Source organism: Diabrotica virgifera, chromosome 1 (genome assembly GCF_917563875.1).
Source record: "Diabrotica virgifera virgifera chromosome 1, PGI_DIABVI_V3a".
NCBI lineage: Eukaryota > Metazoa > Arthropoda > Insecta > Coleoptera > Chrysomelidae > Diabrotica > Diabrotica virgifera.
In genome coordinates this window covers 252351448-252377900 of record NC_065443.1, presented here as the reverse complement: position 1 = coordinate 252377900, position 26453 = coordinate 252351448, and the positions used below count along the sequence as shown (strand labels likewise).

General features: G+C 34.2%; 1 protein-coding gene across 1 annotated transcript in view; it reads left to right on the top strand.

The window, feature by feature from the left end:
* Window positions 1-22: 22 nt before the first annotated feature.
* The window catches only part of LOC114335032 (arf-GAP with dual PH domain-containing protein 1-like), a 40069-nt gene continuing 13638 nt past the window's right edge, over window positions 23-26453 (top strand). The window contains exons 1-2 of the mRNA XM_028285189.2: window positions 23-191; window positions 24131-24356. Coding sequence (XP_028140990.1) covers window positions 110-191; window positions 24131-24356 — 308 coding nt within the window. The 5' untranslated portion in view covers window positions 23-109. The remainder of the gene's footprint in view (window positions 192-24130; window positions 24357-26453) is intronic.

Below are 26453 nucleotides of genomic sequence, written 5' to 3'. Positions count from 1 at the left end.
TTTGTCTAGATACTTGGCAACTATGCTCTGAAGAATTGACAAAAATGGTGACGGTTTGTTGTAGTTGTCTGGTGTTATTAAAATGAATGGATTGAATTAAGTGTTTAAAATGGTTGATAGAAACGAAAAATTTCTTAGTGAGCTATTAAAATATCCTGGAAACAATGTCTGCGTCGATTGTGGTGCTAGAAGTGAGTATCCTCAGTTTATTTATCGGTTTGTTTGAGGCATGACATCCATGCCACTTTATTCCCAAGTAAACAAATACATAAAATACTATCAAACATACCTCAGAGTGATAACAAGTGTATTATTTTAAGAAAACTGTGTATTATAATTATTATCTCTACAGGCTATCGTTTTGGGTAGATAATTTTTAATATAATAGGCTCTATATTTGTAAATATCACTGGGAGCATGTTATTTGTTTTTCCAGGAAATAACACTACTTCCGAATTCTCGAGAAGTAACGGATTTTTAAAATATGTACTCTTGTGTTATATATTAATCGATCATTCTAGAAAAATTAAGTGCTTATGTGTTTCTTATATTCACTGCAATACTGAATAAACCTTAAAATATCTTTGGAATTTCAATAATGAGGTCCTAACAGTGAAGCAGGATGCATTAAATTACTTATTTAATTAATATTTAATTTTGCTGACAAAAATACTAATTGTTTTGATTCAATTTGAATATCAATTTTATGGTAAAAATATGAATGAAAATAAAAATGAAAACAAAACATTGTTTTATAATTAGCTGGTAAAGATTTTATGTAAAATTGTGTTCAGGGCCGTTTCATACCTCTAGTACCCAGTACTGTGTAGTATGATCAACCAAAATCTGCAACCCTTCTCTGCTGTCTGCAAGGAGTATTGTATTGTCTGCGTATCTGAGATTATTCACTAGTGTTCAGTTAATTGATATGCCTTCAATGATATCTTCTAGTGCCTCTATAGCTCTGTTGGACATCCTGAATGTACCCAGAGGGAGAATGCCTGCGCATTACAAAATTGAGCGTTCACGGAGTCCAATCTTTCCCTCTGAACACCCCCCGGATTTTTAATTCGGTATTCGCGCAGTACATAAAAAGATCCTGAACCTGTCCGGGATACCCTCTTGGCGTTCGAGGATTTTGTTTCGGATTTTAAGTTGGCACTGACGCACAAAATATTTGGGAAGAATTTCTTGACATTCTGTTCTTACTCCTTCCAATTCTTAACCTAAAATACAGTCGGAAAAATGAAGGAATACCCATGAATGATCACATCAATCACATATTTTGTATTTGCTGTTTTTTTTCCACAAATAACAAACAAGAGAGGTATTCTTTCATTTTTCCGACTGTATTTGTTTTGTTAAACAACTTGTAGCTGTAGATTCTGGTTTTTAAAGTTTTGAAATTATGTCAAGTGTTGTATCATTTAAATATTCTTCAAACTTTAATATTTTTTATATCAAAGCTTTGTTAGTTGTTTTTGTCAATGTTTTCCATTTAGTATGTTTATAAATAAGTAGGTACCTTTTCTAATATTATTATCTTATTTAGACAAGGCGAAAACGGCGGCTTCGTTAGGAAAAATATTCCCATGAGATTTTTTTGCATAATTACATTCGTGAGACATCCCAGAATAAGGTTCAAGAAGTCGCTTACGTGAAAAGTGGGCCAAATTTTTTTTAACAATTTTTTTAATCAAATTGCAAAAATCAATATATTTGGCCCGGACAATTTTTTTGTAGGTTTTTGGGCCATTTTGGATAAAAAAGGTCTCTTATAATTTTTCTCTAAAGTTGATCGTTTTCGAGTTATAAACAATTTAAAATTAAAAAAACGAAAAATGGTGATTTTGAAGGCTTAATAACTCGGTTAAAAGTTATTATTATGAAAGTCAGAAAGTGAGTAAATCAAAGTTTAATGCCCCCCCCCCCCCCTACAAGATCCCGAAGAAATTTTTGTCATTATTTTATTACTGAGCTGTTATTTTTAAGTAATAATATTGAGCGCCATGCACGTGGTAGACGGCCGTAAATGTGAGTGCAAGTAAGATGCACAATTGGACTGCCGGAGTGGCATCTCTCTCGCACTCAGCATTTACGGCCGGCTACCACGTGCATGGCGCTCAATATTATTACTTAAAAATAACAGCTTAGTAATAAAATATTGACAAAAATTTCTTCGGGATCTTGTAGGGGGGGCATTAAACTTTGATTTAGTCACTTTCTGACTTTCATAATAATAACTTTTAACAGAGTTATTAAGCCTTGAAAATCGCCATTTTTCATTTTTTTCAATTTTAAATTGCTTATAACTCAAAAACGATCAACTTTAGAGAAAAATTATAAGAGACCTTTTTTATCCAGAATGGTCCAAAAAACCTACAAAAAAAATTGTCTGGGCCAAAATATTGATTTTTGCAATTTGATTAAAAAAAATTTGGCCCACTTTTCACGTGGGCGACTTCTTGGACCTTATTCTGGGATGTCTCACGAATGTAATTGTGCAAAAAAATCTCATGGGAATATTTTTCCCAACGAACCCGCCGTTTTTGCCTTGTCTAATTACTTTTCATTCGATATTCGATAATTATATATTATGGTAGTATGTATTACAATAAATTGTACTCTGTTTTTACTTAATTTCTTCTATCTAGATGAGCTTATAAGTACCTACATATTCTTGTGGTTTATTTTTCAGTTTAATTTATGAGTTAAATTAGTCTCTTATTGAATATAATGAAACATAAACAACACATCAAACTTATTCTGAAACTATTTCTTGTGTCTTGTTATATTTCATTATTTTTGTGGTGTAATAAACCACAACACAATGCCACGCACAACCTATCAAATTCAATACATATACATATATCAAAATTGGAAATGATTGCTTTACTAAATTATTCCTTCCTTCAGATAATGATCAACCCCCAGGAAGTTTAAGGTAATTTTAATATCTAATTAACAAGCTGCAATTTCCAAGTAACTCAACAATCTTTTACTATCTACAAAAATTTAAGCCAGATTTCGGCCTGGAAATAACAAATTATATTGTCGAAATAATAAAGACGCTAATCAAATTTCTAACTTTTAAGAAAGGCACTGAATAGAAAGTTAAGTTAATCCTTTGCCTGTTGCTGTTATTCTCTTTCTCTTTGTTGACATACAAAGGACATCGCACACATCTTATGGAAAATATAATGTCACTCAAATTCAATAAAATTTATATGAATAGATTCGTTTTAAATTAACTGTCAATTCTTATCATTGCGCCAACTCTTAATTATGATTAATTACGGCGCAAATTGCAATTAAAGTTTATCGAAATCACATTTTTGGAGTCTATAAACGTGTCAGTTATAATCACTATTGCTCTTGGTGCTATTCAAAACAGCTTAAACCCCGCTGGGCCTAAGCGGATTAGTGAAACTATTATAATAAGATGCTTAAGAGCTCGAGAAGATTTATGAACTAACTATAATTTTGGTATTTTAAAATATTTTTTCTCTCTCTAACTTATGTACCTACCCATTTGATTTCAGATTGATTTATATCAATTTCTGCTCTTATTATTGAAAATTAAGAGTTGACGCAATGATAAGAATTGATCGTTAAATTGAAACGAATATATTCATATAAATTTTATTGAATTTGAGTGACATTATATTTTCCATAAGATGTGTGCGATGTCCTCTGTTGGATTTACATTTTTTGTTGACATTGATTTTGAAATAAGAAAGGGACAAGAAAAGGCTTCCTTCTCTAACCTTAATGTATGCAACCCGTCATTACATTACGAATCCGAAAATTGTTTGTGGAGCGAAAAATCCTGAACATGTCCAGGATAAGTTTACGTTGATGCCTGTGCCTTGGAAACTAATCCTGAACTTACTCAGGATTGCCATGGATTGCGCACTAAACTTCGTGTTATTAGAAACAATTCGCAGGGAGTTTGTTATGATATAATTATATTTACTGAAACTTGGTTAAATGACCAAATATTTGACTCAGAACTTGATCTTACTCATTATGTAATATATAGAAAGGACCGTTCTCACCTCACTAGTACTGCGAGCAGAGGGGGGGGAGTTCTAATTGCAGTACGCTCAACTATCCCTAGTAGACTGCTGGAATCTTTTCCAGGTATAGAACAAATATATGTGGCTGTAGGCAGTACTAATTGCCCGCTTATTTTGGGTGCGCTTTATTTTCCTCTTAAATCTGCTTTAGAAAAATATATCTCTTTCAATAACAGTATCGATAATCTTTCAAATACATTTCCCACCTCTCATTTCTGTATTGCAGAGGACTTCAACCTACACTGTTCTTGGTCTCATGATAATTTTTGTTCTACGGCAATTCCTGCTTCAGGTATTTCTTTAATCGAAGAAGATGCTATAAATATTATGAATCATATATGTTCCTATCAAAATCTTTTCCAATGCAATAACATCTATAATAATGTAAACGCTGTGAAGGGGTGGACAAACGTGTAGTTGGGATTCTGCCCCCGAATTAACGTTACCCATTTAAGAGAACGCGAAGTTAGCCCGAATTAAGAAATAAAAAAATAATTACAATCTACATGGGGGTCGTTTCGCACTTTAAGGGGTTGGACAAACGCTGCGAAGAGGTGGACAAACGGGTAGTTGTGATTCTGCACTCGAATTAATGTTAAAATACGCGTTTAAACGGACGTGAAGTTAGCCCGAATTAAGAAATAAAAGAATAATTAAAATTAACAAGGGGTTGTTTCGCACTTTAAAGGGTTGGACAAACGCTGCGAAGAGGTGGACAAACGGGTAGTTGTGATTCTGCACTCGAATTAATGTTAAAATACGCGTTTAAACGGACGTGAAGTTAGCCCGAATAAAGAAATAAAAAAATATTTGCAATCGCCATGGGGGTCGTTTCGCACTTTAAGGGGTTGGACAAACGCTGTGAAGAGGTGGACAAACGTGTAGTTGGGATTCTGCCCCTGAATTAACGTTTAAATACCCATTTAGAGAACGTGAAGTTAGTCCGAATTAAGAAATAAAAAAATAATTACAATTAACAGGGGGGTTGCTTCGCACTTTAAGGGGTTGGACAAACGCTGCGAAGGGGTGGACAAACGGGTAGTTGTGATTCTGCACCCGAATTAACGTTAAAATACGCGTTTAAATGGACGTGAAGTTAGCCCGAATAAAGAAATAAAAATTTATTTACAGTCTCCATGGGGGTCGTTTCACACTTTAAGGGGTTAAACAAACGCTGCGAAGGGGTGGACAAAGTGGTAGTTGTGATTCTGCACCCGAATTAACGTTAAAATACGCGTTTAAACCGACGTGAAGTTAGCCCGAATTAAGAAATTAAAAAATAATTACAATCTCCATGGGGGTCGTTTCGCACTTTAAGGGGTTGGACAAACGTGTAGTTGGGATTCTACCCCCGAATTAACGTTTAAATACGCATTTAAGCGGACGTGAAGTTAGCCCGAATTAAGAAAATAAAAAAATAATTACAATTAAGGGGGGGTTTGTTTCGCACTTTAAGGGGTTGTACAAACGCTGCGAAGGGGTGGACAAACGAGTAGTTGTGATTCGGCACTCGAATTAATGTTAAAATACGCGTTTAAACGGACGTGAAGTTAGCGCGAATTAAGAAATAAAAAAATATTTACAATCTCCATGGGGGTCGTTTCACACTTTAAGAGGTTGGACAAACGCTGTGAAGAGGTGGGCAAACGTGTAGTTGGGATTTTGTCCCTGAATTAAGGTTAAATACTCATTTAAGCGGACGTGAAGTTAGCCCGAATTAAGAAATAAAAAAATAATTACAATCTGCAGGAGGGTGGTTTTTCACTTTAAGGGGTTGGACAAACGTTGCCAAGGGGTGGACAAACGGGTAGTTGGGATTTTGTCCCTGAATTAAGGTTAAATACTCATTTAAGCGGACCTGAAGTTAGCTGGAATTAAGAAATAAAAAAATAATTACAATCTGCAGGAGGGTGGTTTCGCACTTTAAGGGGTTGGACAAACGAGGCGAAGGAGTGAACAAACGGGTAGTTGGGATTCTGAACCTGAAATAACGTTTAAATGCGTTTTTAAGCGGACGTAAATTTGGCCCGGGTTGAGAATTAAAAAAAAATAAATTAAAGTCTTCAAGGGGGTTGTTTTGCACCTTAGGGGTTGGACAAACGCTGCGAGGGTGTAGACAAATGGGTAGTTGAGATTCTGCTCCCGCATAAACATTCATTCTAATGTCTGAAGTACTTTTTCGGCGGTACTGTCCTATTATCCGTAAACAATATATTATATAAAAAAAAATTATTTTAAAAATATCAGAGGGTGAACAAAAAAAATTATGTGGTGGACAAACGATGGACAAACAATATAGCAAGAGTTTTTTAAATTTTCGAAAATTTGTGGATTTGTGAAGTTAGCCCGAAAAAAAATTTCTGTTTATAAAAAAAAATTGATGGGTGGATAAACGTGGACAATCGAATGGCATCGATCACTTTTTTTTTCCCGACTTTTTCGGGCTAACTTCACGGAGCTCTGTAATTTGGGTAGATAATTATAATTTTTCCAGGAAATTTGTTTTTTCAGGAAATAACACTACTTATTCCGAATTCTCGAGAAGTAACGGATTTTTAAAATACTCCTATGTATTAATCGATTTTTCAAGAAGTGCTTATTTGTTTTTATACAAACTGCAATAGTGAATAAACCTTACAATATCTTTGGAATTTCAATAATGAGGTCTTAACAGTGAAACAGGATGCATTAAATTACTTATTTAATTAATATTTAATTTTGCTGACAAAAATACTAATTGTTTTGATTTCACAATAACAATTTTATGGTGTGTACTATGTACATATCGAGTAAAAATGTGAAACAAAATATTTATTCTGGGAAAACCCCATTAACAGTTACAGTTAACACACAAACAAACAATTAGAAAAACGAAAATGGTTCTACCTACAACAAAGTTCAAATCACCAGAAATTAACATAACAGCCCTAAATTTATAATTATAATTTTTAAACTAAACTAAAGTATTAATAGTCTAAGAGCTAGTGAACCCTCCGACTAACAGTCTTCCTGTAAGGCTAGAAATTTGTATAGTGATAATTATTCATAGCACACCAAGGCTAAAAACCATGACCTGGCAGGTATAATGGGATTTATCTCATTATTAAGATCTTCTAAAAATACTTAAATTAACTAAAGTATTCGTTAGATATTTATTTATAAAACAATAAACATTACGCATATTTGTTATAATAATTGCAAAGTAGAACACCTTAGTTAAAGTCCACGTTTTGCTTAGATCAACAAGGTGGACTATTCATTTGACACAATAACGAGAATATATACAAACATATTTACATAACGAAGTATTTGATAAATATGGGAACACGGTCAGATTTGAGAATTAGTGGGTCAGTCGAATTAGTTAGGTTTGGGAGGTTGCTGCCGTTAGAGCAGAATAATGTAATCACCTATCAACTGAATACATTTATATGGTAGTACTTCAATCAAATAAAGTAGTTCTGAGTATATAGTGTATTCTTGATAGTCAACCCCATTCCAGTTATAGTAAATATCCACTTACCACCATACAGGCATCAGCCGTGTACGTGTATCTACCAGGTGAATCGAAAAGTGCATAATTTAGGGGAAAAATAAACATTCTCCTGTTAAGTTTAAATTTAAGTATGTGTTTGAGTAAGTCATTTAGAAGAAATGTGTACAATGACAGGCGATTCTGAAGAGCATAAGACCTTGCCAGGCGAGGGGAAAGATTAGGGGTTTTTCCTAAAATTATTTTTTTTGCATCGAACGAAGTTTTTTTAGGTTTTTTGAATCATTCCAAACAGAAAAGGTCTTTAGTGACTTTTCTCTTAGGTTAATAGTTTTTGTTATATAAACGATTAAAAATTTTGAAAATTACGAAATCAGCCATTTTAACCCTAAATCGGACATTTAACTAAAAATTTCAAGTGAAGTTCATTATCAAGAATATTGTTTTATAATTAGATGGAAAAGATTTTATGTAAAATTGTGTTCAGAACCATTTTATACCTCTCACAATACTGTGTAGTGCGATAACTCGCGTGGGCCAAAATTACATTTTCAAAATCCATTTGCATCCCTTCTCTGCTATCCGCAAGGACTATTATATTGTCTGCATATCTGAGATTGTTATTAATTTTTTTGATATGCCTTCAATCATAGCTTCTAGTGCCTCTTTAACATGTTGAAGGACAGTGCGTCAAATGTATAAGCAAGTGTTGTGGCACTATTAGACTAAGAGCCGCTATAGGTGAAATTTCTTAATTATTTTAGGCACGACGGGACCCTATAACTTAAATAGTAGAACCTAAAAGAAAACGTTTGAGCACTGTGCCGTCACTTTTCAGTGGCACATGCGTCTACAGTGGCGCATCAAACTTTCCACTTATGGACGGGATACATAAATTAAAAAATACCCTCCCTCATTACCAGAATTTAATTTTTTTCATTTTTTTAAGTTCTATGTGATTAAGACATAAGATTCATCGTGATATTAACCCACCACCCCCTTCTCCCTGCCCCCACCATCAAAAACTTTATTTTTCGATTTTATTTTTTTTGGTGGGATGCAATAAATTTTAAAATTTCAAAAATTCACAAGCATAGTTAAGGCTTTTATAAAACACGTCTATTTTTTATAGACCTGTAAGTTGAGTGTACATAACCTCAAAAAATTTTTAAAATTTTTATTTTGGAAAAAAGTATATAACTTTTTTTTTGGGGATAGCTGCAGATCTTACTTTTTCTTAGTCTTGTGTATTTTATCAATCACTATATTTCTAATTTTTTTCAGATTTTTCTGTAATGCTGGTCACCTTCAAAAATCCAAAAAACTGTTTTTTAAGGGGGGTTTTGGGGGGTTTTAACGTGTTTTTCTGATTTTTAAATATTCTAAAGGACTCAGTTACTTTAAGTTACATATAACCTATTAAAATAAAATTGATTTGATATATTATGAAGTCTATAAAATAGGGAAAATCCCCAATTCTGAAGGTGGGGAGCCTTACGGAAAAATCTGAAAAAAATTAAAAATATAGTGTTTGATAAAACACACAAGATTAAGAAAAAATTAGACCTGCAGCTATTCCTCAAAAAAAGTTATACGCTTTTTTGAAAAAAAAAATTCTTTTAATTTTTTGAGGTTATGTACACTACTTATGGGTCTATAAAAAATAAGCATGTTTTATAAAAGCCTCAGCTATGCGTGTGAATTTTTTGAAATTTTAAAATTGATTGCATCCCACCAAAAAAAATAAAAACGAAAAATGAAGTTTTTGATAGCGGGGGCAGGGGGAAGGGGGTGGTGGGTTAAAATTACGCTGAATCCTATGAGTCAATCACATAGAACTTAAAAAAATAAAAAAATTTAATTCTGTTAATAAGGGAGGGTAACTTTTAATTTATGTATCCCGTCCATAAGTGGAAAGTTTGATGCGCCACTGTCGACGCATGTGCCACTGAAAAGTGACGGCACAGTGTTCAAACGTTTTCTTTTAGGTTCTACTATTTAAGTTATAGGGTCCCATCGTGCCTAAAATGATTAAGAAATATAGCACTCATGTGCTATATTTCTATATATAGTGCTCACCTATTCGCGGTGTGCAAGTACTTGGAAAGGGAAACGAGAAACGACCGTGCGCGAGTCGCGGAGAAATATTGCAACTATCTTAAATAATTCATATTGTCAATTGAAATTGTCAAATTGACGTATATTTCATATCTTCTGTCATTGACGCAGAAAAATTCATAGAGGTATATATTAACATAGAGGGAGCCTACCTTCCGCGCTTCCTGACGACAAGATCTCATGGACTGGTTTGCTGCATCTCTTTCTAACACATTGTATCGAAAATCTATGATTACATTCAGTGTGAATATAGGCGCGGAAGAGGAGGACAACTGTAGCAGCTTTACTATGGGTAAGAGTGAAACAGCACTAATCCAAATAAAAAAGATGGTGTCGTCACTTCGCTCTGAATGACACTCTCTCTATGCTAATATATAACTCTATGGAAAAATTATATATTGCTCCACAATATTGATATGATATGCAATTATTATATAAAGGTAAATTTAATTAATTGTATTTTTCTTGCAGTACTGCATTTTAATAACTGATTTTATTTACTACATACAATTGTTTACGTTTGCTAAACATAACCTGCATCTTATTTTTTCTTCTTATTATTTTTTTGGACTATGGTCTTGACAATTATCCAGCAACCAGGACTAATATAATTGGCCAATATAATTAAAAGTGCGAATAAAAGTACAGAGCGTAGAAATAGAGGTCGCTTTGCCGAACTTGCACGGTCCCAATAGCAGCTCTTAGTCTATATTTATATGTATTTTGCAAAGTAGAAAAGTAAAAATGCAATGTTTATAGACGTTGTGTGTTACATTACAACAATGGAATTGGTTATTTGATAACGATTTCCGAAGTGGAAATCAAAACGTCAAATGAACTTAGTTTTATTGTAAAATTGTGGCTTATTGTCACCAAAAATAGTAAATTGCTTTATGAAAATAATTTTTATTTAGTGGAAAGGACCCCGCAGAAACATTATGAGAAATGGCTCTCTGTCAAATGCTCTGAAACTTTGGGTTCTGGTAGTCCTTCATGTGTATAACAAAAGACTCAATGGGCGGTAGCTCAAAGAAATCATGGTTTTAAGATATAAGCCTCTGAATTATAGGTACAGTGAGGACGTTTGAGTTGGAATAAATTCATTATCTCGAGAATATGTGACTCTGGAGATAAATTACGAATCAGGTCGATTTTTATTTTTAAATTATAATTTTTTGGCATATATATCACACTAGTGACGTCATCCATCTGGGCGTGATGACGCAATCGATGATTTTTTTAAATGAGGATAGGGGTCGTGTGACAGCTCATTTGAAAGGTTATTCAATTCTAAATTCACTGATATAAATATTAACATAAATATTTATACAGGGTGCCCAAAAATTTTTTTGAATGAAATTAGTTGAGACAAAAAGAAGAATGTATATTTAGTTCGAAATACATTTTACTTCTGTCAGAAAACAGAAAAAAATGTTAATTTGAAAAATAAACATTGCTTTTCGCTTAAATTAAATGTTCAAACTGCTAAGAGGCAGGTGGGTGGGTGGCAGCTTTAATATTGAATTTAAGCGAAAAACAATATTTATTTATCAAATAAACATTTTTTCTTGTTTTCGGACAACAGTAAAATGTATTTCGAATTAAATCAATTATATACATTCTTCTTTTTGTCTCAATTAATTTAATTAAAAAAAATTTTTGGGCACCTTGTATAAATAATTATGTTAATATTTATATTAGTGAATTTAGAATTGAATATCCTTTCAAATGAGCTATCACACGACCCCCTATTCTTATTTAAAAAAATCATCGATTGCGTCATCACTCCCAGATTGATGACGTCACTAGTATGATATATATATATATATATATATATATATATATATATATATATATCATAAAGGAGTACGACCGTCAATTCCAATATAACAAAGGAGCACTCGTAAGTGTAGGGTTTTATCGGTCAAGTGGGTGAAAAAAGAGACAAAGAATTCAGCTACTTCATCTATTTATTGAAGACGTTTCGTCTACTGCTCAGTAGACATCATCAGTTCATCTACAAAAAGAGTGGTATAAGAGACAACATCCAAAAGAGAGGTAAACAAGCACTAGCGTTACCTTAAAAAGACATGTAGCAAACGATAAGATGTACATAGTAAAAAAACCTTATCCATGAACCAACGTAATGTAAAAGTATGTAACATTTAAGTGTATAGTTAATATTTAAAAAACTTTAGTACAGCCAAAGACAAGACCATGTGGTAACAGTCATATATAAAAAACAAGTGGAAAAAAGCCGGCTTGCTTTTTTTGAAGTCAAGAATGAACCAAGAAAAAACCAGATTCACTTCCAAAAACTTAGTAGTATTTAAGCATACTTCATTTTAACTTTAGGTAACATCATTAAATGAGTAGAATGCTAATATGCAACTTTAAAAATTTAAGGTCAAATAGTTACCAGCAGGTCATCCTAGCCCAACCGACACACAAAAGAAAATGGAGTTTGAATTATCAGGTGTAAACTGACATCTCGCCAAGAGGCAGGCAACCTTTAAAAAATTATAACAAAGAGTGACTGACAACTGCAGTGCAGCGCGGTAAAATTTAAATTGATGTAATTAAAACAGTTATAAAAGTGTTTAAAAAGTGAAAGTAATATCAAGAAGTAATCAAGGGATGTACCTTATACCTCGTAGACAAGAATCACAGTTTATTTTAAACAAGTGAGGGCACTTCACACAATTATATGGAAAAGTGCCTACGTTAGTACTGGTAATCCAGTTAACTAACTAATATATAAGATAGTACAATAGTATAACTCCCATATATCGCAGCTCAAAAAGCAAGAAAAAAATATATGCAATAATTTAAGAAAATTTATAAATCAGTTTAGCAAATTGTAATTTATAATTAATATCAATAATGCAACATTTTATCCTATGGCAAAATTTTAAATTGTACATCTAATAAGTAAACTGTTATTATCAAAAAAAAAAAGTGGGAAAAGCTTGAAAAAACCACCAAAAACTTTTTTACAATAAAATAATTTAAGTGAATAACATCGACTGATTCAGCAAGATCACTATTAAAGAAGTGGAAAAAGCCTGAAAACCACAAAACTTTTTTACAATATAATAATTTGAGTGTAATAATACCAACTAATTCTGCAAAATCAATGCATGGTATATTTGACTCAAGTTACTGATGTCAGTTCTCTTGTTAAGTACATTAGAGGTTTTTAATATGAAACACATCTCTAAGAACTGTCTTTTCGACAGGTTGCGTTCATTGCAAAGGATCTTGGCTTCATCAAAGTCCACCTTATGTTTTGTATCTATTGCATGTTGGGCTAAGGCACAAGTTGGTTTTTTCAAATTGATATCACTACGGTGTGAAATTAAACGTGATTTTAAAGCTCGCTTTGTCTGCCCTACATAACATGCGTCACATTCAGCACAAGGTATGTGGTAGACCACATTAACTTGTTCCAAAGGGGACAAGGGTGTTTTAGTCTTAGAGAACAAATTTCTGACTGTTCTTGCGTTCTTAATTGCAATCTTAACAGGAATATTATTATTTTTATATAGTTTAATAAGTTTATCAGTAACCTGAGGAAAATAAGGAAGTGAAGAAAACTGGGAAACAGGAGTCCCAAGATTAGTAGTAGGCAGAATTGTGATGTTAACAGTATTATTCGATATTGATCTAAGTTGGTCACCATTGGGTATGTCGTTCAGAGAAGAACCGTAGCTTTGGGAAAAAAGAAATTTATTGATAAGGGAGGAAGGGTAGGAATTATCTACCAATATACTTCTGAGTAGCAGAAGGGATTCCCTTCGATTAACCGGATGTGCCAACCTATGTAGCCTACAGCTTAAAGCTTTAACAAGATTTATTTTATATTTAAAAGGATGACAAGAATGGTAGTTGAGAAACCTATTAGAGGCCATTGGTTTCCTATACCAACTTGTACAAAGTGTGTTATCTCCACTTCTAGTGACACGCATGTCCAAGAAGGGGATACTATGGTTGTTGGGGTCCTCGAGTTCACATGTGAACTGCAAATGAGGATCAAACCCATTGAAGATGGACAAGGTGGCCTGAGTCTTGTCTGGTGGTAAGGCTAGTAATAGGTCGTCCACATAACGTTTAACAAAAGGAACTTGAAAATCTAAATAACCCAGACGGTCAGATACTTTGGAACAAGTTAATGTGGTCTACCACATACCTTGTGCTGAATGTGACGCATGTTATGTAGGGCAGACAAAGCGAGCTTTAAAATCACGTTTAATTTCACACCGTAGTGATATCAATTTGAAAAAACCAACTTGTGCCTTAGCCCAACATGCAATAGATACAAAACATAAGGTGGACTTTGATGAAGCCAAGATCCTTTGCAATGAACGCAACCTGTCGAAAAGACAGTTCTTAGAGATGTGTTTCATATTAAAAACCTCTAATGTACTTAACAAGAGAACTGACATCAGTAACTTGAGTCAAATATACCATGCATTGATTTTGCAGAATTAGTTGGTATTATTACACTCAAATTATTATATTGTAAAAAAGTTTTGTGGTTTTCAGGCTTTTTCCACTTCTTTAATAGTGATCTTGCTGAATCAGTCGATGTTATTCACTTAAATTATTTTATTGTAAAAAAGTTTTTGGTGGTTTTTTCAAGCTTTTCCCACTTTTTTTTTTTGATAATAACAGTTTACTTATTAGATGTACATTTTAAAATTTTGCCATAGGATAAAATGTTGCATTATTGATATTAATTATAAATTACAATTTGCTAAACTGATTTATAAATTTTCATTTGCTAAACTGATTTATAAATTTTCTTAAATTATTGCATATATTTTTTTCTTGCTTTTTGAGCTGCGATATATGGGAGTTATACTATTGTACTATCTTATATATTAGTTAGTTAACTGGATTACCAGTACTAACGTAGGCACTTTTCCATATAATTGTGTGAAGTGCCCTCACTTGTTTAAAATAAACTGTGATTCTTGTCTACGAGGTATAAGGTACATCCCTTGATTACTTCTTGATATTACTTTCACTTTTTAAACACTTTTATAACTGTTTTAATTACATCAATTTAAATTCTACCGCGCTGCACTGCAGTTGTCAGTCACTCTTTGTTATAATTTTTTAAAGGTTGCCTGCCTCTTGGCGAGATGTCAGTTTACACCTGATAATTCAAACCTGCTGGTAACTATTTGACCTTAAATTTTTAAAGTTGCATATTAGCATTCTACTCATTTAATGATGTTACCTAAAGTTAAAATGAAGTATGCTTAAATACTACTAAGTTTTTGGAAGTGAATCTGGTTTTTTCTTGGTTCATTCTTGACTTCAAAAAAAGCAAGCCGGCTTTTTTCCACTTGTTTTTTATATATGACTGTTACCACATGGTCTTGTCTTTGGCTGTACTAAAGTTTTTTAAATATTAACTATACACTTAAATGTTATATACTTTTACATTACGTTGGTTCATGGATAAGGTTTTTTTACTATGTACATCTTATCGTTTGCTACATGTCTTTTTAAGGTAACGCTAGTGCTTGTTTACCTCTCTTTTGGATGTTGTCTCTTATACCACTCTTTTTGTAGATGAACTGATGATGTCTACTGAGCAGTAGACGAAACGTCTTCAATAAATAGATGAAGTAGCTGAATTCTTTGTCTCTTTTTTCACCCACTTGACCGATAAAACCCTACACTTACGAGTGCTCCTTTGTTATATATATATATATATATATATATATATATATATATGCCAAAAAATTATAATTTAAAAATAAAAATCAACCTGATTCGTAATTTATCTCCAGAGTCACCCGTTCTTGAGAAAATGAATTTATTCCAACTCAAATGTCCTCACTGTACCTATAACTTCAGAGTAAATCTTAAAACCATGATTTTTTGGAGCAACGCGCTCATTGAGTCTTTTGTTCTACACATCAAGGACTACCAGAACCCAAAGTTTCAGAGCATTTGACAGAGAGCCATTTCCCATAAGGTTGCTGCGGGTCATAAGTCATCATATAATTCGAAACAGGAATCTCCACAGAAGTATCTGTGAGAATTCCCAAAACACATAACACATGATATGCAAAATTTTATGTTCGAATTCTACATTAGAAAGAGTGCGGAAGGATTAAGGTTTAATTTAATAAAACTGGTATGTAATTAAATACAATTATACAGATTCGGAAAGAATTTAAGTATTGATTTTACATATGAAAAACACTTATTTTAAAAAGAGGTAGGTATATTAGGTCCCCCAAATATCTTGTCGAAAATTTACTATTGGAAGTAAGTAAAGAGAAGAGGTTTAACATTGTTGCAAACTTATTGTTTTTATTAATTTGACCTGTCGTCTCTTTTATAATTTGAAAAATGTGCTAAGACAATCAAATTTGGACAAATTGATTTAAAGGGCAGCTTACCATTTTTGTTGGAAATAAGATAAGCCACAATTTTACTTTGAAAAAAGTTTTTACTGTATGTCTTCTATATTATTATCTGTTTTTCGTTTCTTGTGGTTATTCTGAAACTGCCTGCAATAGCAACGTCGCAATGCAATCGGTGTAGGTTTCAGGGTAATTTTGCCATCCCCTCTCTCTCTATCTCTCTCTCTCTCACACACACACACACACACACACACACACACACACACACACACACACACACACACACACACACACACACACACACACACACACACACACACACACACACACACACACACACACACACACACACACACACACACACACACACACACACACACACACACACACACACACACACACACACACACACACACACACACACACACACACACACACACACACACACACACACACACACACACACACACACACACACACACACACACACACACACACACACACACACACACACACACACACACACACACACACACACACACACACACACACACACACACACACACACACACACACACACACCACACCACACCACACCACACCACACCACACCACACCACACCACACCACACCACACCACACCACACCACACCACACCACACCACACCACACCACACCACACCACACCACACCACACCACACCACACCACACCACACCACACCACACCACACCACACCACACCACACCACACCACACCACACCACACCACACCACACCACACCACACCACACCACACCACACCACACCACACCACACCACACCACACCACACCACACCACACCACACCACACCACACCACACCACACCACACCACACCACACCACACCACACCACACCACACCACACCACACCACACCACACCACACCACACCACACCACACCACACCACACCCACACCACACCGCACCACACACTTTCTCTCTCCTCTCACTCTCCCAGGCTCTTAGCAATTAACTTTCTTACCTGAGCCTGAGAGTAATCGTTTGCAGAGTTCCTATGATGTTATTTCACTGGTTTTAAAGATTTTACTATCACTGACCCTAATTTGTTGATTTAATTTTTTCACTTCACAATAAATTGTTTCCCTTTGCAACTCTCACAAAGTTTACTTACTACACGCGAAAAATAAAATATGTCTATCAAGTCCGTATGAAGTATCAAGTATGATCTGATTAACTATTACAGTTGTGAAACTTCTGTTGAATGACTACGCATGTGTAGAGATTAATGTCAAATTATAGAAACATTCCTGAAAGAGATACCAGTAACAACATAAAGTCATACATTCCATTTGATAAATCACTTTGCAATCATTGCTCATGTTAGAATTATTTTATTTGAGGCATTAATAGACCTATCTTATCTCCACCTATGATGGCAGCAGTGTTCTAGAACAGTGTTTCTCAACCTTTTCCTTATCAGGGACCGGTAATACTTAGGATAATTTTTATCATACCAATAATTTTTTCAAATATGCATTACCTACATGTCTAGTAAATTATTATTGAAAACTAAAATTACAAAAACTATTTTCACAAAATTTGTAACAGTTTAATGGGATTGTCTGTTCCTTCTGTATAACAGTGTCCATTTCGGGTTGTAAATTGGTTAGTGCTAATCGAAGTCACGTGTTTATCGACAACCGATTCCTCGCTTTGTTTATAGTTGTCGTTATTGTCGAAAATCCCGCTTCACATAAATATGTTGTGGTAAAAGGGAGCAACATCTTCATAGCCTGGTTGTGAAGACTGGGATATTCTTCTTTCATTCTGATCCAAAATTCATAGAAAGTCATTGTCGAAAAATTTACCTTTAACGTCAAGTCAGAACCCAATTTTAAAATATGTTGTTTCCCTTCATTGTTTAATTGAAGCTTCTCATATTCTATGAAAGGATCTGTTATTCATAAATTACCCTCAAGTAGGTACACCGATGTTTGTGGGAAAATACTTTTCAAACCCATCATACAATGCTTGTAAATGGATATAAATTGTTGCATTAAGTTTTATATAATTTAATTATTTTTTGGTATTTAGGAAATCTAAGTAAGCAGAGAATATTTGACAAAATTATTTTGTTTAACTTGCGTTAACCAACACTTCATCTTTTTCTTAAATGCATATATTTTGCTGTTCAAATTAAATATTTTTGTTGTACTACCCTGAAGACTTAAATTTAAATCGTTAATGTAAGAAAATATGTCGCTCAGGTAGGCCAGTTTTGCGACCCATTCTGTAACGGAAAAATAATTCGATAATGAAGATTTTTTTCATTTAAAAATATTTTCACTTCTGTTCGTACCTAATTCAAATAGTTTTGTCAATACTTTGCCCCGAGACAACCATCTTACTTAACCATGAAGTAATAGTTATTAGTTGTAGTTAGAAGTAATGTTCTTGGCAAAGTATTGCAAATAATCTAGAATTTTTGAAGTGAAAACTTCTTTAGGGACGTTGTGCGATTTTTGGATAGGGGAAAAAGCATTGAATTCGCGACCGTCATTGCGACCGCCATCGCTTATGCTATATATTATTTGTATGTATATATAAATTGTATAGAAGTATTTAAATTTAAAATAAATGTAAAACCTATTTTAGGATGGGGAAAAAAGATTTATTTCGCGACCGTCATCTCTTCGGCGAATTAAATTTTGTACGTATATGTATTGAAGTGAAAACTTCTTTAGGGACGTTGTGCACTTTTTGGATGGGAAAAAGTATTAAATTGGCGACCGTCATAGCTTCGAAGAAATAAATTTTCTAGGGGAAAAGTTCTTGAGGGTCGTTGTGCACTTTTTGGATGGGGAAAAAGTATTAAATTAGCGACCGTCATCGTTTCGACGAAATAAATTTTTGAAGTGAAAATTTCTTTAGGGACGTTGTGCGCTTTTTAGATAAGGAAAAAGTATTGAATTAGCGAACGTCATCGCGACCGTCATCGCTTTGGCTAAATTAATTTTTAAAGTGAAAACTTCTTTTGAGGACGTTGTGCACTTTTAGATGGGGAAGAAGTATTGAATTAGCGACCGTCATCGCTTCGGTGAAATAAATTTTTGAAGTGAAAACTTCTTTAGGGACGTTGTGCACTTTTTGGATGGGGAAAAATTATTAAATTTGGATGGAGAGAAAGTAATAAATAAGCGACCGTCATCGCTTCGACGAAATAAACATTTGAAGTAAAAACTTCTTTAGGGACGTTGTGCTCTTTTTGGATGGAAAAAAGTATTAAATTATCGACCGTCATCGCTTCGATGAAATAAATTCGTGAAATGAAAACTTCTTGAGGGACGTTGTGTACTTTTTGGATGGGGGAAAAGTATTTTTGTCGAGATAGACATGTTAGTTGCCAATTAAGATAAAATTAATAATACAATGAGTACCACATAAAAGTCAAAATTTTCAATGTGTTTTAATTTAAAACTTTTAAATGTAGATATTTATTTTTTTCGAATCCTGAGAAAACTAATAAGTATTTTTGAAAAATTTAAACGCAGAATGAAAGATTGCGTTATTACCGAGGGCCGAAAGTCACTTAGAATAAATAAAAAGTTTGTTTTGAATGAAATATTTGCAATTAATAACAACACTAAATTTTCCTTTTTATGTTCACCAATGGAACTTAATAAATAAACATTATAGAAGTTTTCAGGGTTGTTCGTCGTTCGTCCCTCAGAAATAATGTAATCTTTCATGATGCGTTTAATTTTTTTTTAATTCTTATTAGTTTTCTCAGGATTTGAAAAAAAATAATACATTTAAAACACATTGAACATTTTGATAAGCGACATGTTACGCCTATGCCCTTAAGGGTTACAATAAAATAAGACTATTTGGCTTTGCAATGGACAGCTCAAAATAAAATTATTTGGAATTTTTATGACTTTCTTTTATTAAAAAGGCATTTATTTATCTTAGGGCCAGTTCGAAAAAACATGTGGTACCAAGCTGCTAGTTCACTCGAAAATATGTACCACAATACAAAAAGTTAGTATTGCTGTATATTCGTTGGTATTTCTTTAAAATTCAAAACTAACCATAGGGTTATTAGACCTGGATCCCGCGTACCAAAAAAAGGTGATTAATAGCAAGCTGAAAATTTGTTAATAGCTTAACGGTGTCTAGTCGGACAAACTTTGATGTACGGGAACACTGGAACAGGGGAAGTTTTAATTGTGGAACAGTTTAAAAATTTGGAGCGTCAGATTACGAAAACGTCCCATGTATTTTGTCGGTCAGAACATCCAATTGATTTGTTACCCTTTCATTAAACTCTCATGCAAAAATCAGACTGCTATTTCTAACCAACATGATTCCTGTCATTTGACATGTTCTTCGTGTTCCACTCATTAAAATGCCCAGTTGGTGATAAACACCAGTCTGATTTTTGCATGAGAGTTTAATGAAATGGTAACAAATCAATTGGAAGTTCTGTCCGACAAAATACATGGAACGTTTACGTAGTCTGACGTTCCAAATTTTTAACGTTTTCCACAATTAAAACTTCTTCCGTTCCAGTGTTCCCATACATCAAAGTTTGTCTGACTAGACAACGTTAAGCTACTAACGAATTTTCAGCTTGCTATTAATCAACTTTTTTTTTGGTACGCGGGATCCAGGTCTATATGGTTTTATATCTACAATTTAAATTTTTTTCGGATACAGGCTACAAATGTTGGGTTTAAATTAAAAAAAAATTAATGTATAAATATGCATTAAGCTTTCTTAATAATTATCCTAACTGGCGCGTTTATTGGGTTTTATTTGTCTGTCTGCGGTTTAAATATCGTATCAGCCAATACATTTCTATGTTTATTGAAATTTGTCAAAAAATAATTTTTGGGCCTTGTTGGGAGGGGGGAGGGGAATTTCCCCCTACCCCTCCCCCACCCCCGTTCTCATTTAAAATTGAAAATAAACACGTTGCGTAATATTCAAACTTTTCAAACTGTTTGAAGATGTTTGAATTCAAGTCAAACCTAAAGATATCGAAATCAAGTCAAGTCAAACTTTTTTATACAAATAGTTTGATTTTCAAGTCAAGTCAAGTTTGTTGAGTAAAATCAAACTAGTTTGACTTTATGCATCTCTAAGTCAATGGAACAGAGACTACAAGCTTTTGGAAAGATTGGACAAGGAGAATCCGTGCAAAGTATTTGCAGAGATTTAAACGTGGGCAAAAGTCCAATCAATGACTGGCGGCGCAATAGAAAAACTATCGAAGGCTTTTGTACACAGATTGAAACTGAAAAAGTTCTACAAAAGCGTTGCACACTGAGAAAAGCGAAACAAGGAATGATGGAAGATGCTCTGTGGTTGTGGTTCGCTCAAGAACGAAGACGAGGAGCCCCGTTAAGTGGACCAATCCTAAAAGAGAAGGCTATGATCTTGCACTCAAAGCTTCAACCAGAAGAGGCGTTCTTGGCTAGTGAGGAATGGCTCTCCCGATGGAAAAAGAGACACGGGGTCCATTTTATTGGAGTTTGTGGCGAAAAGCTGTCAGCAGACCCGACAGCGGCCAAAAATTGTTCTGCAAAATTTTTAAAAATCATTGGTGACCAAAACTTGAGTCCAGAGCAAATCTACAACATCGTCGAAACTGGGTTAAATTTTAGACTTCTGACCAGAAAAACCTTTGCCACCCCACAAGAAACATCTGCGGTAGGATTTAAAGTCAGCAAAGAGAGGATAACGCTCACCTTGTGTTCAAATGCCTCGGGGACCCATAAGATACCCCTATTTGTCATTGGAACAGCAGCAAAACCGAGAGCGTTTAAGAACATAAACATGGAAACTCTACCAGTGTATTACCGGTCGCATAAATCAGCATGGATGGACACATATTTGTTCAGGGAATGGTTTGTGTGCGAATTTGTTCCGAAAGTGAAAAACCATTTGACAAAATTAAATCTGCCCATCAAAGCACTTCTACTGCTTGACAACGCTCCTACTGCTTCAGGAAGGTCTTCAGTGTAACGATGAAAAAGAAATTAAACTGCTGTTCCTACCACCCAATGTAACCAGTCCTCAACAGCCAATGGACCAAGGGGTCATTGAGTGCTTCAAGAGAAATTATCGCCGAAAACTACTTTCTGAAGTTCTTTCCAAACTGTAGGCTGATGACAACTTAGACCTCTTAAAAGTGCTGAAGTCAGTTAATATGAAAGATGTTGTGTACATTTCGGCCAAAGCATACATCGACATCGTACCACCCTAGACGTTTGTAAAGTCTTGGAAAATACTTTCCAAGAACCATTCTTTGGTTCTTGGAACCAAACATTCTTATGAACGAACCTGATGACAATGCAGCTACGTACGACCTTCAGAAACTACCGAACTGTGGTCCCATTGTTGAAGAAGATGTTTTGGAGTGGATCGACTTTGAAAAGGAGCTACACAACGAGGTTTTGGACGACGAAATCGCCGAGTGTGTCATTCGCCAAGAAAATGAGAAGGATAACCACACAGATGCTGCTGAGAATGAAGAGGAAGATGAAGAAAACAAAATGAGCCACGCTGAAGGCAACTTTGCAACTGGCAGCCATCGATGCAGTGATTATTAAAAACTGGCGTGACTTTGCAAATCAAAAATCATTAGAAAAGAAAATTCAGAAAAAAATTTAAATTTTATTAGGCCTAGAGTTCTGTAAGTATTGTTTAATACTATTTTTCTACAACCACTATTCAAAGTGCACTTTTCTGTACGGTTTTATGTTAGCAAACTTGATATTTTCTCACAGTATAAGATATTTGACATTAGTGTGCAGAAAAGTGACGTTTCTGTGCCGCAAAGTGACGTTTCTGTGCCGCAAAGTTCTTTTCTGCACAGTTGACTACCTCATTCTGAGTAACGTTATATTCTCTTTACATCCGTGGACTACCGCATTCTGAGTAACGTTATATTCTGTTTACATCCGTGGTTAAACTTTAGACAAATATATAACTTTAGACAATTATTATATTTAACTATAGCATAGAAACTAAATTATGGATGTTACAACTGTTTTATTTTACAATTTTATTCTTATTAAACATTTTATAATTATCAAATAACCAATAAGGATTTAGCAACCTGTGCAAGAGACGTCGAATGAAGTAGGTTTTGTGTAAATCCGTGACTGCATAAATATAATGTCAATAATGTGTAATAATTGCTTAAATTTAAACAAATTAAGGCAGTGCATTAATTTTTTAACTGATTTTAACTGATTTCTGTGCAATTTATTTAGGTATAAGGAATTTAAATTGATTAGTAGGTATTAATTAAATACAGTTTAAAATTTATCACTAGGTACCTATTATAATTAATCGTCGTTTGGAAATTGTGATTTTTATTTTTAGGAAAAACTGTGCTTGTAGAAAAAGTATAGTGTGAAACACGTGCAGAAAGGTAATTTCTCACTCGTTTGAATTGCGGCACTCGCTTGCGCTCGTACCGCAACTTTTCAAACTCGTGAGAAATTAGTACCTTTCTGCACTTGTTGCACAATATACTATTTTGTAACGGTCTATCTTTTAATATGTGTTAAATATATGTCAGAGTATTCCTCTGTGTTGTCTTCTACTTAATGTACAAGTGTTTTGTTTTTGCTAGATCCATACAAACAATAAATGGGCATTTTTTAGATAAGCATTGGTTAGTTCGGCCACTTTTAAGTTCGGCCTAGGGTCCGGTTCCGAGGTGGCCGAACTTACGGGAGTCTACTGTATACTAATTTTAACAGTTTTTGAATTAAACCCGGAAAAGTTCTAGCACAAATTTTAAACATCGTTTCCTTGATACTTAGCTTTTTTGACTTATGACACTGTTTAAGCGCAGGCGTGATTTTGCACCTTGTTCACTTTGTCATTTTTATTATTAGTCTTTAGTTATAACTGAAATTTTGAGGTTACATGGATGTTTCTTATTAAATAAATATCTTGTATTGCCCATTTCTATACTATTCTCTACATTCAGTGAAATACCAACAGCTCCTAATAAATAATTGTTTTTTCAGATCCAGAATGGGCATCTTACAACATCGGCATCTTCATCTGTACAAGGTGTTCAGGGGTCCACAGAAGTATGGGAGTACACATCAGCAAGGTCAAACATCTGAAGCTGGACAGATGGGAGGATTCTCAGGTGGAAAGAATGACAGAAGTGGGAAACACCAAAGCTAAGTTAAAATATGAAGAAAGAGTACCTCCATGTTATAGGCGGCCCAAAGAGGATGATCCACAGTATGTATTGTCATTTTGAATGTCTAAATTGGTACTAAATAATAATAAATATAGTCCACAGTACATCATCCTTTTTGGAAGATGATTACAAAAGTCTTAAAAATGATCTTAACTGCTTCGTTTGAGCGAGTCTACCACCTTCTGAAAAATTTTAGATTGCAGGTTGGACGTGTTTCCGCGTCCCGCGTCATTAACATATTTACGTTGTCGGACTAACGAAACGTGGCTGTAAATTTGTCGGACAAGAGATCGACAATCTTTATTAATTAAATATAAGTACTTCAAATTGAAAATTAAGAGTTTTGTAATAACAAAACTACCGCGCTGGAGTGACATCTTTCGGGTTTCTGACTCTACGATTTTGTTATTACAAAACTCTTAATTTTTAATTTAAAGTACAGTGGAACCCCGATAAGTCGGCCCCCGATAACCCGGAAGTCCGGCTAACCCGGACCGATTTTCATCAGACAAAAATTTAACAAATAAACAATTTAACAATTTTATCAAATAAAAATGTATGTAGGCCAAATAATATTTCAGAGATAATGTGTATTTGTGTAATTTGAACACATAAGTACAATAGTAAAAATGATTCATGCACACGGCGGCAGCCAGAGCGACCGTCTCAGCTTATCGGAAAGAACAGACACCTGTCTGTATTCCTTTTTCTTTATTTATGTCAAACTGTCTTAGCATTGTTTAAAAAAGACGTGACTATTTAAAAATTCTTGTATTGTGTGTAGTACAGCCTATTAATCACTTCCGTTCTGTAATGTAATCGTGCTTCAGATTGTGTTTGCTTTGTCTACGTAATGGTAACAAAACGTAAAAATGTTGCAGTGACAATGGAAAAGAAACTAGAAACATTAGGTAGGATTGATAAAGACGAATCTTTAAAATAAATTTATTGCAGCATCATAATATGATATTATGCTACCATAGGTCTGGATCCCGCGTATGAAAAAAAAGTTGATTAATAGCAAGCTAAAAATTTATTAATAGCTTAAGGGTGTCTAGTCGGATAAACTTTGATATATGAGAACACTGGAACAGGGGCAGTTTTAATTGTGGAACAGGTCAAAAATTTGGAACGGTCAGAACACGAAAATGGCACATTTGTTTTGTCCGACAGAACAGACATAAACTCTCCGAACAGAGATTAAACTCTCATGCAAAAATCAGACTGCTATTTATCACCTGTCATAATTCCTGTCATTTGACATATTCTACATGTTCCACTCATTAAAACGCCAATTTGGTGATAAATAGCAGTCTGATTTTTGCATGAGAGTTTAATCTCTGTTCGGAGAGTTTAAGTCTGTTCTGTCGGAAAAAATACATGTGCCGTTTTCGTGGTCTGACCGTTCCAAATTTTTAACCTGTTCCACAGTTAAAACTTCCAGTGTTCCCATATATTAATGTTTGTCCGACTAGACACCCTTAAGCTAATAACAAATTTTCAGCTTGCTATTTATCAATTTTTTTTTGTACGCAGGATCCAGACCTACCATATTATGGTGTCGGTACATCTCTACAGTATGACTGAGTTTTTTACCAAGAAATGAACAAAACTCTACACTCTATACAACTATACGTAATTTAGATGTGTACTGTGCATATGTGTTTCATGTTTTTGTAATTGTAATGGAGGTTATTTATTAATTTTTACTATATTCTCCGGCTAACACGGATTTTCGATAACCCGGATCGGCCGCGGTCCCGATTAATCCGAGTTATCGAGGTTCCACTGTACTTATATTATATAATAGAGATTGTACGGATGCGTGAATAATATACGTGAATAAGACGGATACGTGAAGAGACCGACATATCCGAGAATCAATTTGGCTTTATGCAGGGCAGATCAACAACAGACTCAATTTTCATTATAAGGCAGTTGATGGAAAAATACAGGAGTAAAGAAACAAACGCTCATATGGTATTCATTGATCTTGAGAAAGCATATGATAGACTTCCTCGAGAGATTCTGTGGTGGGCACTCAATAAGAAAGGAGTCCCTGGTGCATATGTAAAGATTGTGAGGGATATGTATGAGGGAGTAACGACTAGTGTTAGGACAGGTGTGAGAGAGACTGA